The sequence below is a fragment of the Lissotriton vulgaris genome, chromosome 5 (genome assembly GCF_964263255.1).
Source record: "Lissotriton vulgaris chromosome 5, aLisVul1.2, whole genome shotgun sequence".
NCBI lineage: Eukaryota > Metazoa > Chordata > Amphibia > Caudata > Salamandridae > Lissotriton > Lissotriton vulgaris.
This window is the reverse complement of record NC_141693.1, coordinates 88,976,618-88,995,622: the sequence shown is the minus strand read 5'-3', so window position 1 is coordinate 88,995,622 and position 19,005 is coordinate 88,976,618. Positions and strand designations below refer to the sequence as shown.

The 19,005-nt window shown below is 47.2% G+C and overlaps 1 protein-coding gene across 1 annotated transcript in view; it reads left to right on the top strand.

Annotated features, from left to right (window-relative positions):
* The window catches only part of LOC147710270 (protein crumbs homolog 2-like), a 356,125-nt gene that overhangs the window by 172,404 nt on the left and 164,716 nt on the right, over positions 1–19,005 (top strand). The window contains exons 5-6 of the mRNA XM_086920950.1: positions 11,226–11,408; positions 16,979–17,092. Of these exons, the coding sequence (XP_086777076.1) occupies positions 11,226–11,408; positions 16,979–17,092 (297 nt within the window). The remainder of the gene's footprint in view (positions 1–11,225; positions 11,409–16,978; positions 17,093–19,005) is intronic.

Below are 19,005 nucleotides of genomic sequence, written 5' to 3'. Positions count from 1 at the left end.
AAATGTAGGGAGGAGGAAAAGAAGGTAGGAAGCAAGAGACATGGAACCGAGGGTGGCAGGATAGGACAGGGTTCTCCAAAGTCGGTCCTCGAGGGAAGGATCTGCACCAGATGTTTAAGATAACTACATTTATCTAAATGTAGGGAGGAGGAAAAGAAGGTGACAATATAGGAGGAGCCTTGTAGTGGGAGTCACTTTCTTGAAGATCTAGTAACCCTGCAAATCAAGATGGCTCCGTGATCCAATATCTCAATAGGTCATATACACTAGAGATCCTTCTGCAATACGGGGGTCACTTGTCCAGATTCCAGAAGGGGTGAATTGGACATTCATCCTTGGAGGTTGCTAATGTGCAGTGCTTAATTTGAGCTGGTGGTTTCTGCTGCTCAGCACCAGCACTTAATTACCTGCTCCGGCAGTTAATTGCCGGAACTGCACTTATGACATTTGCCACATGGTGGGGCTGTTTGTGTAATTTAAAGATGAGCAGAAAACAGGTGTTTGTTAATTCAAGATACATTAAAATAACTACCTGGCACCCAAGCCATTCTTGAAGCGTTGGTGGCCTAGAACAGTCTGAATTGTCACACTTGAAGCAGTGTAATGGTTAGCAGTTGTGTAAGTACAGTGGCAATGTGCGGTGCAAACTGCAGTGGCCTCCTGACGAGGGCCCTGGCACTCCTTTTATTTTTATTTTTACAAATTAAGCACTGCTAATGTCGGTGCCCTTAAGATAGGACAAGTTGTGCTGTGTTTCTCATGCACCCTTGTGAAAACTACGAGTGCTAACCACAGGTCCCAAAGTACTCCCCATGTGAATTTTCACTTTAAAAACATGACCTTCACGGCCCGTTTAGTTTTTTCGACATGGCAAGGAAAGTTATCTTAAAGGTATCTTACGAGAACAGACCACATTCACTGTCAGCGCAAACCAGCACACGGGGAACCTATACAAGAGCCTAAATCTAGGAAAAGCAATAAAGTCCCCAAAACACTAGTAGGCCAATGATTGTGATCCACACGAGTCTTCACATGTGGTAATAATAACTTTAACACATCTCAAAAGGATGCCCACTTTTATTAGAAATTTAAAAGATAAAATATTTTTTGTAATGTCCCGTATAATTGACATTCTTTTTATTAGCATTTTGAAGAACTATTTCCTTAGTATTCAAGTTCTGGCCAGAAATTAGTTTTCAGAGGGCAGCCACCTCCTCTCACACGACCTCCAATCTCTTTAGAAGAAGCCTCCTGCTGAGTGGCTGCAGCTCTCTTAGAATAAGTATAGAGTTGGTCATGCTTGTGCTATGCGTTTTACTAAGAGGAAGGTGGCTGGCTCACACATCACTTTGGTGCATCCTGAGGTTATCAGTGCTACCTCTGCCTGTACCACCAGTGCTTAATTTGAGCCAGTGGTTTCCAGTGCTTGGCATCAGCACTTCATTGTGAACACTGGCACTATGACAATCTGCCACATGGCGGTGCTGTCTGTGTAAATTCAATATACATTAAACACGATAAATTCCTGACACCCAAGCCATTCTTATAGCTTTTGGGGCCTGGATTAGAATAATCACACTTGTAGGAGTGTTATGGTTGGGAGTTGATAGGTATTGTTGTTGGCAGCTCTGGCAAGGTATTGGGAGGTTAACCTCTTCACTGCAGCGCGAATTCCGCTGCAGTGCTGGATATTCCAATAGCATGCCTGGTCATGAGCACACGCCCACCGTGACTCATGAAGGCCGGGAGCCGTCATGCGCATTGCAGAGGTTAGAGCTGCAGTGTCCTACTGGCGAGGGCCTTGGCACATATTGTATTACAAATTAAGCACTGTCTGCCACTGCCCTTAATACCTCTTATCTTGGTGGTTACAAAGGTAGCCACTAAGACAAAGAGGAGGGCTTTACTGCATTTAATTGAATATTTTCAACTCCTGGTCCTTCACCTGCCCATCATGGGCAGGGCAAGAGTCTACCTGTATTTGAGACTTGTCGAATACACATTCCCTACACAAAACTCAAACAATTGGCATGATGGATGAGGAGGAAGGTGGAATGTGAGAGTAGTGTAGAGCTCAAAGGGAAGGGGAGCAGGGACTACTGGGGGGTGGGGTAGAGCAGAGTCAAAGCACCAGCACAGGGCCCAAGAGAGAAGTCCAGTGGGCATCGTACAGGGTAGAAGGTGAGGATCAACTCATGGTCAAACAGTGCAGAACCCAAGGGTGCAAGTGTAGGGCTCAGGGTAAAGCTGCACAGTGTTCAAGGGAGAAGCAGCTCCAGTGCTTTATTTAATTGCATTTCATGCATTTTTGGGATAACTTATTTTAACTCATCAGACTTCGACCAGAGCAAGACAGAGAAAAAAAAAAGAGGCAATTTTACAAGCCCCTTGCAACACTTTTGTGCCGCCGTTGCGTCACTTTTGTGTTGCAGCCGCCACGTAAACAATGCGGCCAATTTACAATGTGACGCATCTAGGGAGATGTGTCACGTTGTAAAGCCCTGCATTACATTATACCTGCATCAGGTATAATGTATGCAGGGTGGGTGTTCCTATGCAGGAAAGCTTAGTAACAGTAACGCAGTGAAATCTACAATATTTCACTGCACCACTTCTAGGACGCATCTGTGTCAAAAAATGATGCCTGCATGAAGCAGGCGTAAAGAGTGACATAGTACAATAAGTATAGGCCTCAACATGCATTGCTGGAGTTGCATCGTGCTTGTGGCATGACTCCTGAAATGCGTGACTTTTGGGCCAACAGATGCATCCGAATTTCCGACGCACCTGTCAATCCTTGTGCCATGATGTGTCGTACTGTAAATACGGCACATCCATGGTGATGCAAGGGTATTGCAGGCTGACTCAGGAAAACTGATGCATCTCTGCAGATGCGTCAGTTTCTTGTAAATCTGCCCCAAAATGCGAAAGAAGGAGGAAGAGAGAGACAAGAAAACAGTGTCAATGGAGAAAGTAAGGATGGGAAAGAACTTGCAAGTGTGAGATAAATGGGCAGGCCATGCCTGGTGGTGGATGAAAGAGACTTGAGATGGAATCAAGCCTTCCCGGCTTTGATATACAGCACACTGACACTGAGATGTGCAGGCAGTGGGCTTCTGAACAGAACTTTGGGCTCCAGCACTTACTCCTTTACAAATTAAGCACTGCACGGCCCAGAGCCTGGGACAGCAGAAGAGGGTCCAAGAAGAAGGAAGAGCTCTGGGTGCAGGGTGGAGGAGAACTGCATGGTCCCGGGGGAAGGGAAAAGGCAGGGTCCAGAGTCTGGGAGAGCAGAAGAGGGTCCAAGAGGAAGGGCGTGCTCTGGGTCCAGGGTGGAGGTGAAGTGCATGGTCTGGGTGAAAGAGGATGGCAGAGCCCAGAGTCTGGGAGAGCAGCAGAGGGTCCAAGAGGAGGGGGGACTCTGGGTCCAGGGTGGAGGAGTGGTGCATGGCGTCAGGGTAAGCAGGTCACAGGGCCCTGTGGAAAGGATCAGAGCAGGGCCCAGAAGGACCATCACTAGACCTGGCATGAACCGCTCGGTTTGGGGTGGGTAAAACATGATATCCAGGGTGGGGTCCTGAAAGAGCAGTGAACCATCCTAGGTGGTGTACTGAGTCTTCCGGCCACTGTATTAAATTGTTGCATACTACATCCTAGGGCCCGGCTCGGTCCCGAGGGGATAAATAAAGATGCCTACGCTGCTCGAGGAGTAATGCACGTAACAGCCCATCAGTGTCCAGTGTCTTACCTCTAGTGCTGACATCCGGGAGGCCTGGGCACCGGGAATACTGCCGGGGGTCTTCCCAGCGTCCCCCGATACAGGTGGGAGAGCAGCATCAGATCCAGAAAGGGGAACCTGCTTTGATAGGGAGTGTACAAAGCAGGCAGACGAGATGCAATGGTCCTCTCCTTGCACAGCAGGTGCACAGGGAAGCAGCCTCTCCAAACAAAATATACAGCACGGCCATTCGCAGAGCAGGCTTCCTTCCATGACTGAACAGTTAAGGATTGCACCACCAGTGCAAGCAGCCTGTGGCCACTTTGTTAGGCTCCTGCCCAATCCACACACTGCAGGAACGAGGCGTGTCCCAACCACTTCCCCGACTCACCGGTCACTCACTAGATGGTACAAATGAGTAAACCGATGAACCAGAAAAGGGGGTGGAAATAAAGGCACCAAACCTTCCACCCCTGTAGAGCGTAGATCAAAATAACACCCTCCTCCTTGCTTCCGCACCTGCATAGACAGGGAAACAAAAAGATACACCACACAATAACTTTCAGTCCCCAATCCTACCTTTGTAACAAAAGACCATATCCAGCAGTTCACCACACATGCACTTACCAGAAACAAATGCAGGGTTTGCTCCGAGGGGGTTTATCTTGCAAAAACAAGACTAGTTATTCGGGTGTTTAGGTTTGGGCGTGAAGGGATTTCACAGGGTAAAAAACATGCCAAAATAACGTGCATGAACAAAAAACCCCTGTGTCTCAAAAAAGGGAAGTGAGGGGGATAACCTAGGGTGTTGAGAAACGATAACAACTCGTCTCTCGGGAAAATGACCGAAAGGCAATCCCAGCCGGGATACGGCTCAAACGTCATATCCGCCCATAACGAGGCGGAATGGTTACCACAAGACTTGTATACAACGTGAACGCCTAGCGTCCGTTACTTTTTGGTCTTACAACGTCTCGGGTACAAAAGAAAAAAAAGACACCAAATAGTGTCTGACAAACAGGAGCCCCTGGATGTCGTTGGCGAATCTCTAACAAGAGACGGGGAAAACCAAAACAAGTAAACAAACTAACTAACTAACTACAGGGACACGGGAAGGGGAAACTAGGGAACAGGAGGGAGGAACAAGTAGGTAACAACAGCGGGACTCAGGGCAAGGGGTAGGAAAAAAAAGGCAATACTCCAACGATTCTCACGAGCCCGTGAAAATCAGCAACAACCAACAGCTTCACAGGAACCAAGATAGCGGGAACCCACAGGTTAGCAATAACAAGCAACAAGACTATGATAGGACTCCCTTTTATACAGCTGGCGTGTCATGCGACGGCGAAGATATGGTCATCAAAAGTGGACTGGGGACCGAATCCTAACAGTACCCCCCCCCCCCAATGACCCTCCCCACAGGTCTAGGCTTCCGGGGATGTTGTCTATGGAATAACCTCACTAAACGGGGCGCATTCACCCCTCCAGCTGGCTCCCATGTCCTATCTTCCGGGGCATAACCCTTCCAATCTACCAGGTAATACAACCTTCCCCTCCTACGCCTAGAGTCAAGAATGGCCTGTACTTCGAACTCCTCCTGACCATCCACCAACACCGGGGCGGGAGGGGGCAAGACCTGATCTGACGGAACAAAGGGCTTCAGCAATGAGGTGTGGAATACTGGATGGATCTTATAGTCCGATGGCAATAACAGCTTCATCGCCACAGGGTTGACTACCTGTACAACTGGAAAAGGGCCTACATACCGGGGCTGTAGTTTGCGTGACCCCTGTAGTCTCAGGTTACGTGAAACCAACCATACTTGATCGCCCATCTTATAACCAGGGGCCGAGACCCTATGGCGATCCGCCTGTACTTTCATAGCCGCCTTGGCGTCCTGTAACCTACCCCTAGCCACTTCCCAGATGTCACCCAATCGTTTACACACTTCGTCAATGGCTGGCATGTGCCCAGTGGGTTGGATAGCTAGGGCTCTAGGATGGTATCCCATAGAACAAAAGAACGGTGTCATTCCCAGGGCCGTGTGTACACTATTGTTATAAGCAAATTCTGCTATGGGTAATGCCATCACCCAATCACACGACAGGGATGTAATCAAGCACCTCAGGTATTGTTCCATTGTCTGGTTGGTGCGCTCTGTCTGCCCGTCTGACTGGGGATGATACGCAGATGACAATTGTATATCCATCTTGAGCACCAGACAGAGCTCCGTCCAGAAATGGGACACAAATTGCGCCCCCCTATCTGAGATTACTGCTGTAGGTAACCCATGTAACCTTACGACCGAAGTCATAAACTCCAAGGCCATTTCCTTAGCTGTTGGAATCTTCTTAAGTGGTATAAAGTGAGCCATTTTGGTGAACAAATCTACTACCACAAGGATGCCTGTGAATCCGGACACCAAAGGAAGGTCCGTGACAAAATACATACTGATAGTATGCCAAGGGGAAGGAGGTACCGTCAATGGCTGCAACAGACCAGAGGGCTTACTATGTGAGGGCTTATTGATGGCACAAACAGGACAAGCTGACACATACCCCTGAATATCCTGTGCCACAGTCTCCCACCAAAACCACCTTAAGCACTACTCCTTCGTTTTACCCATTCCGGGATGTGCGACTAAGGAGGAGGAGTGGCACCACTTCACCACCTTTAGTCTCAACTCGGGTGGAACAAACAACCTATCACCCTGATATAACAACCCATCCCGGACCACCACCTGAGACAGCTGTAACCATGGGCCCAAATCCATCCTGCGCAACAGATCTTTCACCTTAGAAGCAAACTCTTCCACCGAAGCCACACTCACAATCCTCCTGCTATCAAGCATAGGTCTACTTTCCTTCCCTGATTTCACTTCCTTCGGATCAATATGAATCCTAGACAATGCGTCAGATTTGATCTGCTGAGCAGCGGGTCTGTATGTTATGATAAAATCATATTCGTTGAAAAACAAGACCCATCGCATCTGTCTTGGCGTCAACGCCCGGGCTGATCTAAAAAACTCCAGGTTCTTGTGGTCCGTATAAATCGTGATCGTATGTCGGGCCCCCCACAGATAGTGACGCCATTCTTCAAAGGACAGTTTCACTGCCAACAACTCGCGTTCTGCCACCGTGTAATTGCGTTCGGCAGGTAACAATGTCTTCGAAAAATAGGCAATAGGATGCATATGGCCTGTGCCCTCCTCCTTCTGTGACAGTAGCCCACCCACTGCACCCGCGGAAGCGTCCGTCTCCACAAAGAAAGGCAAAGCAGGATCAGGATGGGTCAACACAGGAGCGGTCGTAAAGGTCTTTAACAACAACCGAAAAGCGCTCTGAGCTTCCTGGGACCACACAAAAGGGACCCCCTTTCGCAACAACCGTGTCGTCGGCGCCACGATATCAGAAAAACGAGCGATAAATCTCCTGTAAAAATTGGCGAACCCCAGAAGTACCTGTATGTGCTTCACCCTGGTTGGTACCGGCCAGGTCAAAATCGCCTGTATCTTTTTTGGGTCCATCCGTATTCCTTCTGCTGATATTAGGAATCCCAAAAATTCCACCTCCACCGCATCAAACTGGCACTTTTCAAGTTTGGCATAAAGCCGATGTTCCCGCAATTTCCGCAGCACTTGTTGCACATGTTTATGATGTTCTACTCTGGTCTCTGAAAAGATAAGGATGTCATCCAAGTACACAATTACAGTTCTATCCAGGTACTCACTCAGGACTTCGTTGATGAAATACTGGAACGCCGCTGGCGCATTGCACAAGCCAAACGGCATCACACAGTATTCAAACAACCCGTGTTTAGTTTTTAAAGCCGTCTTCCACTCATCCCCGGGCCGCACACGGATCAGATGGTAGGCTCCACGCAAGTCCAGTTTTGTGAACACCGTGGCCTTGCGGAGTTGATCCAGCAACACGGGGATGAGAGGAAGAGGGTACCTGTTCTTAACTGTGGCCTTATTCAATGTCCGGTAGTCCACACACGCCCTCAAGGTGCCTTCCTTCTTTGGTATAAAGAAGATCGCCGAAGACACGGGCGAAGAAGAAGGACGGATGAATCCTAGATCTAGCATCTCATCCAGATGTTCTTTGAGGTGTTTCTCCTCCGGTTCAGACAGTGCATAGACACGGCTACAGGGCAAAGGAACCCCCTCCACTAGATCGATCCTACAGTCAAAAGACCGGTGTGGTGGTAAACTCTGAGCGCTGCCATTATCAAAGACATCAATGTAATCCGCATACTACCTTGGTACCCCACTTTCTTCCATGGCTGCACAGAAAAACGGAGGGACCTTCTCGCTGGCCTCGCTATAACAATGCCTCAAACAATAATGCGAATCTAGAGTTACTAGACGCTGCACCCAATCAATCCTGGGATTGTTCTCCTGGAGCCAAGGCACCCCTAACACCAAACCGAAGGAAGGCGCATCAATCAGATCAAACACCACTCGCTCCGAGTGTCCGTTGTCACATAACAACCGTAAAGGCACCGTCTGTCTGGTGATGCACCCTGATGACAACTCTGTTCCGTCGATCGCTCGTACAGGCTCCGGTTGTTTCTTATACTGGCAAGGTACACCCAACTTCTCGGCTAGGGAGATGTCAATGAAATTGCCAGTGGCACCCGAATCTAACAGCACCGATACAGGTACCCGTCTTTGCGCGGCCAACAACAGCTGGGCAGAAATGACAAAATGTCTGGGCGCCAAATCTACTGCCCCCAACACCTCATACTGACCCCTTATGTGCTCAGGAAGTTGAGACCTTTCCACCTGTACATATGCCACCTTTTTACCATACCCTCCGCCTGATGGTTTGGCGGGACACTCCCTTGCGAAATGACCACCCTGTCCACAATAGAGACATAGATTCTTATCTCTTCTTCTTTTCCTTTCTTCAGGAGTCAGAGGCCCCCTTACTCCCCCTATTTCCATTGGTTCCGGTACAGACTTCGGTTCCCCAAGGGACGGTTTAACTTCCGTTTTCATGAAGTTTCCTCGGGACACCTGAAAACGTACACGATCCCCGCGTCGCTCTGACAGCCGATGGTTCAGTTTAACCACCAGGTCTATGAATGCGGCGCACTCCTCCGGTGGATCCACTACCTGTGACACCACATCCTTCAGATCATCATTAAGACCCTGGTAAAACAATGAGGTCCGCTTTTCGGCTGGCCAATGAGTCTCTGAGTTCAACCGATTGAAGGTCGCTATATATGTCAGGAGGTCCTGTCTGCCCTGTCGCAATTTCAGCAATTCTGAGTCACTGGCTTGCATGAATGCATGTTTGGCAAATAACCCCCGCATCAACTCCTTGAAAGCATCATAATCACGCAACACCTGATCTTTGCCTTCAACTAAGGGGATAGCCCACTGGGCAGCAGTACCAGCCAAATATGAAAGCGTAAAGGCTACCTTTGCCGCATCGTCAGGAAAGGCACCAGGCCTACACATAAAGTGTAACTGGCACTGATTCATGAACATCCCAAATTTCCCACTGTCTCCATAGAATTGTTCGGGTTGAGCCAGGGGAACAGGAACAGGGGATGTCACAGTGATAGCAACAGGGGACCGCCTCCAGGATTACTCTGTCCCGCCCCTCCATACTGGAACGTAGCCGGCTGTATAATGGGTGTCGGACCTCTAGGTTGAACGGGCTCACGTGCCCTTACTGCCCCCAATTCTTGTCTCAACCCTACGTTCTCCTGTCTTAAATCCTGCACCTGGGCCTGTAAGGCGGCTAGGGCACCCATTATGTCAAGCATGGTGGGGGCTTCAGCCCCTGCCATGGCTCCTCCATCCACATCCATCCAAGTTCGGGCAGTGTATTTAAACGTGGGCTTGTTATTCTGTTAGGCTCCTGCCCAACCCACACACTGCAGGAACGACGCGTGTCCCAACCACTTCCCCGACTCACCGGTCACTCACTAGATGGTACAAATGAGTAAACCGATGAACCAGAAAAGGGGGTGGAAATAAAGGCACCAAACCGTCCACCCCTGTAGAGCGTAGATCAAAATAACACCCTCCTCCTCGCTTCCGCACCTGCATAGACAGGGAAACAAAAAGATACACCACACAATAACTTTCAGTCCCCAATCCTACCTTTGTAACAAAAGACCATATCCAGCAGTTCACCACACATGCACTTACCAGAAACAAATGCAGGGTTTGCTCTGAGGGGGTTTATCTTGCAGAAACAAGACTAGTTATTCGGGTGTTTAGGTTTGGGCGTGAAGGGATTTCACAGGGTAAAAAACATGCCAAAATAACGTGCATGAACAAAAAAACCCTGTGTCTCAAAAAAGGGAAGTGAGGGGGATAACCTAGGGTGTTGAGAAACGATAACAACTCGTCTCTCGGGAAAATGACCGAAAGGTAATCCCAGCCGGGATACGGCTCAAACGTCATATCTGCCTATAACGAGGCGGATTGGTTACCACAAGACTTGTATACAACGTGAACGCCTAGCATCCGTTACTTTTTGGTCTTACAACGTCTCGTGTACAAAAGAAAAAAAAGACACCAAATAGTGTCTGACAAACAGGAGCCCCTGGATGTCGTTGGTGAATCTCTAACAAGAGACGGGGAAAACCAAAACAAGTAAACAAACTAACTAACTAACTACAGGGACACGGGAAGGGGAAACTAGGGAACAGGAGGGAGGAACAAGTAGGTAACAACAGCGGCACTCATGGCAAGGGGTAGGAAAAAAAAGGTAATACTCCAACGATTCTCACGAGCCCGTGAAAATCAGCAACAACCAACAGCTTCACAGGAACCAAGATAGCGGGAACCCACAGGTTAGCAATAACAAGCAACGACACTATGATAGGACTCCCTTTTATACAGCTGGCGTGTCATGTGACGGCGAAGATATGGTCATCAAAAGAGGACTGGGGACCGAATCCTAACACACTTCTGCTGCCTCTGAAGGGAGTAAAGAGGGGTAGAGGGGTAGAGGGTGAGGCAGCCAATGGGATGAGAAAGAGAGAGCGGAATGTAAGACAGGAGACCCAAAAAGCAGCGGGGGAAGGAACAGGACCTAGGCAAGGAGGGGTCAGAGGTTACAGAACTCAAGGAAGCTGCAGAGCAGCCTGGGCTGTGCACTGGTGTCTGCTGGACACCTGTGCAACACGTGCCATCTCTACTGGCCAGAGTAACACTGGCATTTCCACCATTAGACACCGATCTGGCTACCACTGCAGTAGGTCAAGAGTCTTTTGCATAAGGGGGATCGCTGCATCACACATTGTACTAAATAGATGCTTCGCTATCAAGACATTTCAGTGGAAGCACATCCTTTGGCAGTGTAATGAAATGTGATGGGATGTTATTATGTCTGTGATGAATCCAACAACTTCTGCCTGCTGAAAGGTCTATTTCTTTAAAGGATATGCTTCAATTGTTTCTGTCTAGTGATGCTTAAAAACCACTACCCTAAAATTAAAAAAAACTGATTAATTTGTATTCTGTTCTTTGTGTCTCCTCCAGGCTATACAGGGTACCACTGCGCAATAGATATAGATGAGTGTGCTGATGGCCCGTGCGACAATGGAGCGCTCTGCTTCGAACGGTCAAATCAGACAAACTATGGACTTCTACCTGAACTGCAGGCAGAGTTCAGTTACCTGGAAGCTGAGGGCTACATCTGCCAGTGCCTGCCAGGATTCACAGGTACTGTCAATTTATTTATTTATTTTATTTATAATTACATTTATTGAGCGCGCAGCTACCCGGAGGTTTCCCGGCGCTAGGGCAAACTGAACGATGAGAGGGAGGGAGGAACATAAGATCAAACATTACTTGTTGAAAAGCCACGTTTTTATTCCCTTACGGAATTTCAGAAAGCACAATTCAGTGCGCAAAGATTGAGGAAGAGAATTCCATAAGGATGGGGCCAACAGGGAAAACGAGCGTCCTCCCATTTTGGCTCTGTTGATGCGCGGGATCTTAAATTTATTCTGCGTCGAGGACCTGAGTGTACGGGGGGGATATATTGCTGCACCAGAGCAGAGAGATAGCGGGGGGCTCTACCCGTCATGATTTTATGCATGTAGAAAAGTGCTTTGAAATTGACTCTGCTTTCAATCCGCAACCAGTGTAGGTTCCGCATATGGTGAGTAACCGAGGATCTAGCGGGAAGGTGACAGATCAGGCGGACTGCCATATTCTGTACCACCTGATACTTCCTGGTTACCTCTTTGGCGGCACCTAAGAGAAGGATGTTCCCATAGTCCAGGCGGGAGATGACAAGAGCCTGGACTACGGTCCTCAAGGTGTCCGCAGGCAGCATCCCGGTGATCTTTCTCAGCCACCTGATGATGGTAGTACAGGTGGCTGAGACTTTCACAGCGTGTTGTTTGAAAGTGAGTTGGTTGTCGAAGATCACACCAAGATTGCGAGCAGACACTGATGGAATGGGTAGAGGACCCATCTCCTGAGGCCAATGATGTGGGCCCCAGAGGGAGGTGTCTGGGCCAAACAGGAGCAGCTCAGTTTTGTCCCCGTTTAGTTTTAGTTTGTGCTTCAGCATCCAGTCTGATATGTGTTTCAGCCCAATTTGGAGAGAGGAAAAAGAGAGGTTTTTATTAGTGGAAAGTGAGTAGATGACTTGAGTGTCATCAGCATAGGAATAAATTGTGAGACCAGCTTGCTCCGCTAGGAAAGCAAGAGGCCTCACATAAAGGTTAAAAAAAAGGGGACTAAGAATAGATCCCTGGGGAACACCGTGAGAAGAAGGGAGAATAGAAGAAGCGGAAGTGGAAGAGAAAACTTGAAACGTGCGGTCAGAAAGAAAATTAGCGATCCAGGCCAGGGCGGTACCACCGACACCGACTGCCTCCAAGGTGGACAATAAGATGGAATGGGAGACGGTGTCAAAAGCGGCACTCAAATCAAGCAGGATGAGTGCCACCGTCTCACCATTATCCACTTGGCGTCTGATGGTTTCTGACACGCCAAGGAGAGTTGTTTCCGTGGAAAAGCCAGCCCTGAACCCGGATTGCGAACCATGAAGAAAATTCGTGGATTCAACAAAGGAATTAAGCAGACAATTAACATGTTTCTCCAAAATCTTGGAAAAGCAGGAAAGCAAAGAAATAGGGCGAAAATTGGAAGGATTATTGGGGTCTGCGTTGGGCTTTTTTAGTAATGGTACCACCATTGCGTGCTTCCATTCATTTGGGACAGTCGCTTCTGTTAGGGAAGCGTTTAGGACATCCAAAATAATGTGGAGTAGGGCTGGGTCAAGGGAACTCAGAACTTGAGGGGGCAGAGGGTCGAGGGGGGAGCCAGATTTGATGTCCTGAAGATATTTTTTTAGAAGCGTGGGGGAGATAGGATCCCAAGCATGAAGTGGGGTGGTGGTAATCTCGTGTGGCTGAAACAGAGAGCAGGGAGTAGTAACTGGGGGAGAGTTACAAGGATCTTGAGCAGCATAACTTGGGGCGGCTGGAGTAGAATTAAAAATGGCATAGATTTTGTCAATTTTTTCACGGAAGAAGTTGGCTAGAGCGTTACACTGTGCAGTGTCTAGACAGGGATCTTTAGGAGCAGAGGAAGCACCTGAGAGCTCCTTAACTATTTTAAACAGGGCCTTGGGCCTGTTTTGAGCCGTAAGTATGGTGCTGTTGGCAAAGTTAGCTCTAGCGGTGTCACATGCCTCATGGTAGATTTTAAGAGCAGACCTATATTTTGCTTTATGCTGAGGGTTATAATTAGAACGCCAGATCCGTTCCAGTTTTTTGCAGTTAGATTTTTCAAGACGGAGGGAGTCGTTAAACCAGGGTGCCGGGGGTGATGAATTTGAGATTTGTTTTTTTGGGTAGGGAGACAAGAATCCAAAGCAGTAGTTAACCATGATCTAACAGCAGGTAGGTCTTTGATAGTCATGTTGGAAATCGAAGGTTTAGAATTGGCAAGGAGAGAGTTTAATTTGTTAAGATCTAGACGTTTCCAGTTCCTGCTAGCTTTGTGAGGAGGGTCTGGCTTGAAAGAGTCAACTACGCACGTTTTAATGGAGAAAATAACAATAAAATGATCTGACCAGAGAACAGGGGTAGAGGATTGATAGGAAATGCCAGTCAAGTTGGAAATGATGGGATCTAGAAGATTACCGGCCTTATGAGTAGGGTCGGAATTGAGGAGATGCAAGTCTAGGGCTTCAAGATCCTGTATAAGGCGTTTAGCAATAGCACAAGAAGCCGAATTGAAAAAATATTTACATCCCCAACAATAGTGAAGTTGGTAGAAAGTGCTAAGAAAGGGGCAATCAGTTCAGGAAGTGAAGCAGCCCAAAGGCTAGCTGAGCCAGGCGGGCGGTAAATCAGGGAGCCGGTTAAGGTAAACTGAGGAGAGAGAGTTAATTTAAACAGGCCCGCTTCACAGTTAGGAAAGTCAAGGTCTTCCCATTTACAAGAGAATTCTCTCTTGAAGATGATAGCAATTCCCCCGCCGTCTTTAAGTGCTCGATTTCGCCCCACATAGGTGTAATCTTTGGGGAGAGCCATGGCGATATCAGGGCCAGAGCTATCATTTAGCCAAGTTTCGGTGACAAACATGGCAGCAGGACTAACTGTCTCCAAAAGGTCGAAAATATCTCTCTTGTGTTTTGAGAGCGACCGACAGTTAATGCTAATGAAGCTCAAAGCGGGTGAGGAATTGTGCAATGCGGGAGGGAAGGAGCGCATAGGGGAGGGGACATTCCAGAACATGGATGATTTACTGTCAACGCATGAATCGAGGGAGTCCAAGGCAAGGGAACAGTGGGAACAGGATATGGGAGCATTTTGGCAATTTAAAACGGTATGCGAGAGGCACAGAGGTCCCCGCAGCTGCAGTAGGGTGGAACGTGAGTAGGAGGTAGGAATATGTGCAGAGGGACTAGGCCCTAGGCCCGTGCTGGCACGGACGGGCGCAGACGGGCAGGACTTTGGCACGACTTCGGCGCGAAGTCGGCGCTCCCGCTGCGCTCGTCCGCTGCGCTTCCGCCATAGAGGCATTAAATACACCAAGGGAGATAATCACTGCACCGCTAACCTGCGAATTGGGCAGCAGGGCGGAAGTGAGGATGGAGGGCGGGGGTCAGAGTGCGCTCGTGTGGCCACCGCCGCTACAAACGGCACAAGCCGTGGCGGATCGGTGCCAGGAGCGATGAGCAATAAAAATTGCTAGTACAACACGTTGCGCCAAGGTGGCGATCAAAAACAGGCGTTGCGCCGGAGGCGGCGATCAGAGCAGGTGAGCAAGCGTATTTAAAATACGAACAAATACACGAGAGAGCCCAGCGCTGAAAAGCGCTCACTCTAACAGGAAAGTACAATTTTAAAAGCAGTCATTAAAATTACAAGAGCACACGGAGCCTCAGCAGCCTCTCATGCCAGCAGTTAGCATAGAACTAACATTAGTGCCGGGTTTAAATACTGCCGTCTATTTCAATCACTGCACCGCTAACCTGCGAATTGGGCAGCAGGGCGGAAGTGAGGATGGAGGGCGGGGGTCAGAGTGCGCTCGTGTGGCCACCGCCGCTACAAACGGCACAAGCCGTGGCGGATCGGTGCCAGGAGCAATGAGCAATAAAAATTGCTAGTACAACACGTTGCGCCAAGGTGGCGATCAAAAACAGGCGTTGCGCCGGAGGCGGCGATCAGAGCAGGTGAGCAAGCGTATTTAAAATACGAACAAATACACGTGAGAGCCCAGCGCTGAAAAGCGCTCACTCTAACAGGAAAGTACAATTTTAAAAGCAGTCATTAAAATTACAAGAGCACACGAAGCCTCAGCAGCCTCTCACGCCAGCAGTCAAGAGCAAGAGATATGTATTATTTGAACTCTCCAGAGAGACGGTGGGCTGTCGGGTGTGTGCAAGCACTGGCACACTCTACCAAAGTCACAAAGCATGCCAGCACCAAACCAACACAAAATCCCAAAATCTGGAAACAGGAGAGTTTTATACAAATATTGTCCTACATATTCTTAAGAAAATGAAAAACAAATGGTTTAAATAATATCCCTTGCCAGAGTGGGCAAGCAAAGGAGCACTACTGCCTTGCTCTAAGAATCACGGGAGGCATCCAACATATTGCTACAACTTCCCCTGCACTCTAGTCTGAACCTCAAAGAGACACAGTCCATGATGCTTACATGGGGGAAGTTTGCATTATTTTTCTTTCTCTGCTTCGACCATTTAAGGTCTTTGTGCATTGCTTTCATAATTAAAAGAGATTTATTTTGCTATAGATGCTAGTCTTTATTTACATTAATTGAATCTAGTAATTGAGTTTCTGTTTACAAACATGTTATAGTAAATGAATTCTTGATGAACCATTGTCCAATATAGTTGCAAGTCAAGATAAGCCTCAAGGGAAACGGGGAAAAGGATGGAGAGAAAGAGAGACTGAGGGAAACAAATGAGTCGACTCTTTGTCACCCGTCAGGAAACCTCAGCTGGAAATTTGTAGGGTGCGGGGAAACCCAGCCAGAGCAGTATATGCAATGACAAAAACAGTATGACTTAGGGAGCGTTGCACGCAAAATATTGCACCCACATATTACGCATAGAACCCTCAGGCTTACCAGCTTGTGTTGGGTTCCAGGAAGCAGGCAGACCCACAGAAGACTTGGATACATTCTAAGGAAGCCAAGATGAAGAAAACCTGAAAAAAGGAGTCAAAACAGCAGAACCCTCATTTATGACACACAAACATTGAATGGAGTAACAGAGGGAAACGGAGGGGAACCTAAGAGGGAAAAAAACATAAAGTGCAGGGCTACATAAAAGGGCAGGAAGGATGTCACAAACAGCAAGCGAAGGGGCCAGAGAAACGAGTGTGTGACCTGATCCTGAAAAATCACTACTGACCCAGCTGATAGAAAGTTCATTTCAATCAGGTATAATGTCAGGCTATCTATAAACTTAGTTTTGTTTTCACTCTTAAAAATGGTATCCTTCAATTCATTAATAGAGAACTACTTCCCATTGACAGTTTACCGAATTCTGATTTCATTGCCCATACTCCTAGATTATACATTTTTCCTTCACAAAACTGTTTGACATGTTCTTGTATTTTTATTCTGTTTTAAACAGTACCTATTCAGCCAGTTCTTTAAGAATGTAAAATTGTTTTACTCATATTGAGTTGATTCAGGCACAAACGTTCTTTGAGGATCTCATAATTTTCCTATGTTGATTATATTTATGAACAGCACCTACTTCGTCATGACAGAATATTTTTATATTTTTAAAGGTGAAAATTGCTCAGTGAACATTGACGAATGCGAGTCCCAACCGTGCCAAAATGGGGGGCGCTGTGAGGATGCAATCAACAAATACCTCTGTCATTGTGCCCTGGGATACACAGGTACGTTGCTATAAATGACCCCAGAAAAACAAAATGTGCGCAATACCACTGCAGAACGGATGCTTTTGATTTTTCCTTGAATACCAACACAAAGTATTTCTGCTGCGCACTTTGTGGTCGTGACTGATAAAACCCGGAAAATGCATTGCAAATCACGGTCTTGCATGGATGGATGTGAATCGTTGGGTTTTCCCTGCCCTAACCTTTGCAACTCCTGGCGCTAGTAAGGCCGCCGCACTCTGGTGCAATTTACAATAAACTGGTAACTCCGTGCTCTGACAGTTTTAAAATGCAGGGGTGCGCCGTATATCCAAAAAATACGGCACACCTCTGCAATTCCCCTAGCGCTGGCGCTAAAGAAGCTGCCTAGCGGCAGGGCAGGCACTATAGCGCCATTTTGATAAGATGCCTGTGCTGCAGGGGAAATTGTTTTTGTGTAGGAAGGGACACCTTCCTGCGCATTAACAATCTTAACAGGCGATTTACTCTACCCATGTGTGCTGCAGCACACGTGGAAAGAGCTAAATACGAGGAGAAATAAAAAAATTCTTCTCTTATCTCCTGTTTAAGACAAGGTCTTATTTATGGTGCTGCCCCATACCTTGTAAATATGGAGCAACATCAAAAAGCAATGGGTGTTGCGGCAGAACGCAACACCCATTGCATGACCCTTTCATGCTGCATAAATATGGGCATTATTTACAAGGTGGCGTTAAGCCACAAAAAGTGGCTTAATGCAGCTTATAAATAAGGCGAAGGAGTTAGCACCACCAGAATGTCAAAATAAGTGACGTTCTGGTGATGTTAACTCCTTGTACATATGCCCCTCTGTGTCATTACCACACTTTTTTTCTTTCCAGTGTTAATTTACAAATAACCAGGCCATTACTTCCCCCACTGTTGTCCCTATTGTATGGTCAGACCATGCAGTAGTGGTCTTTCACGTCCATGTTAAAAATCATAAAAATCAACACTCGGCCAAAAAACAACTTAGAACGTGCAGGGACTGGAAAAATATAGATACAAAGACACTATCTGAGAAATTGGAAAATAACAAGCCATCTAGAACGCCAGACCCTCAACTGGCAGCAAATAACTATAACCAATGGCTTACAGATACTTTTAATCAAGTAGCGCCTATTAAGAAATTGCGCCCCAATCGCGCAACACCACCAGCCCCTTGGTTCTCCGAAACTCTAAGACTAGAAAGACAGAAATGCCGCAATCTAGAAAGGTGCTGGCGAATCAACTACGACACAACGACAAAGAGAAATACAAACAAGCATTATCAATATACAGGAAGCTGTTAAGACTGGAAAAAAGTAAATATTTTACCGAACAGATAGAAAAACCCCAGAATTCCAGTAAACAATTATATCAGGTAGTGGCAACACTAACAAATACTCCAACAGCAAATACTACAGACGTTACTCAAGAGTTCTGTGATCAGATGGCTGATTTTTTCAGGACCAAGGTCACAGAAATCTATAATAAATTCAACAATAATATAACAGGGGAATCATCAGAGAGCCACAAGAACGCACAGCTCATATCCTCTTCTCTGAATGAATTTATCCCCCCATCACTTTCAGAAATAAAAGACCTTATTAAAACAACTATGTCAGGTTCTCCTTTGGATCCCTGCCCACCGGTCATCATTAAATCAACAACCGAGGTAGTAGCTCCAATTTTGGAGGATATCTGCAGTACCATTTGCGAATCAGGTATTTATCCTCAAAAATGGAAAACTGATATAATAAAGCCACTGCTAAAGAAACCCACTCTTAACACCTTGGAATTAAAAAGTTATCGCCCTATAGCAGCCCTCCCTTTTCCATCCAAAATACTTGAAAAGGTTATAAATAAACAGCTGGCCAGTTACATTGATCACAACAATCTGCTGGATAACACCC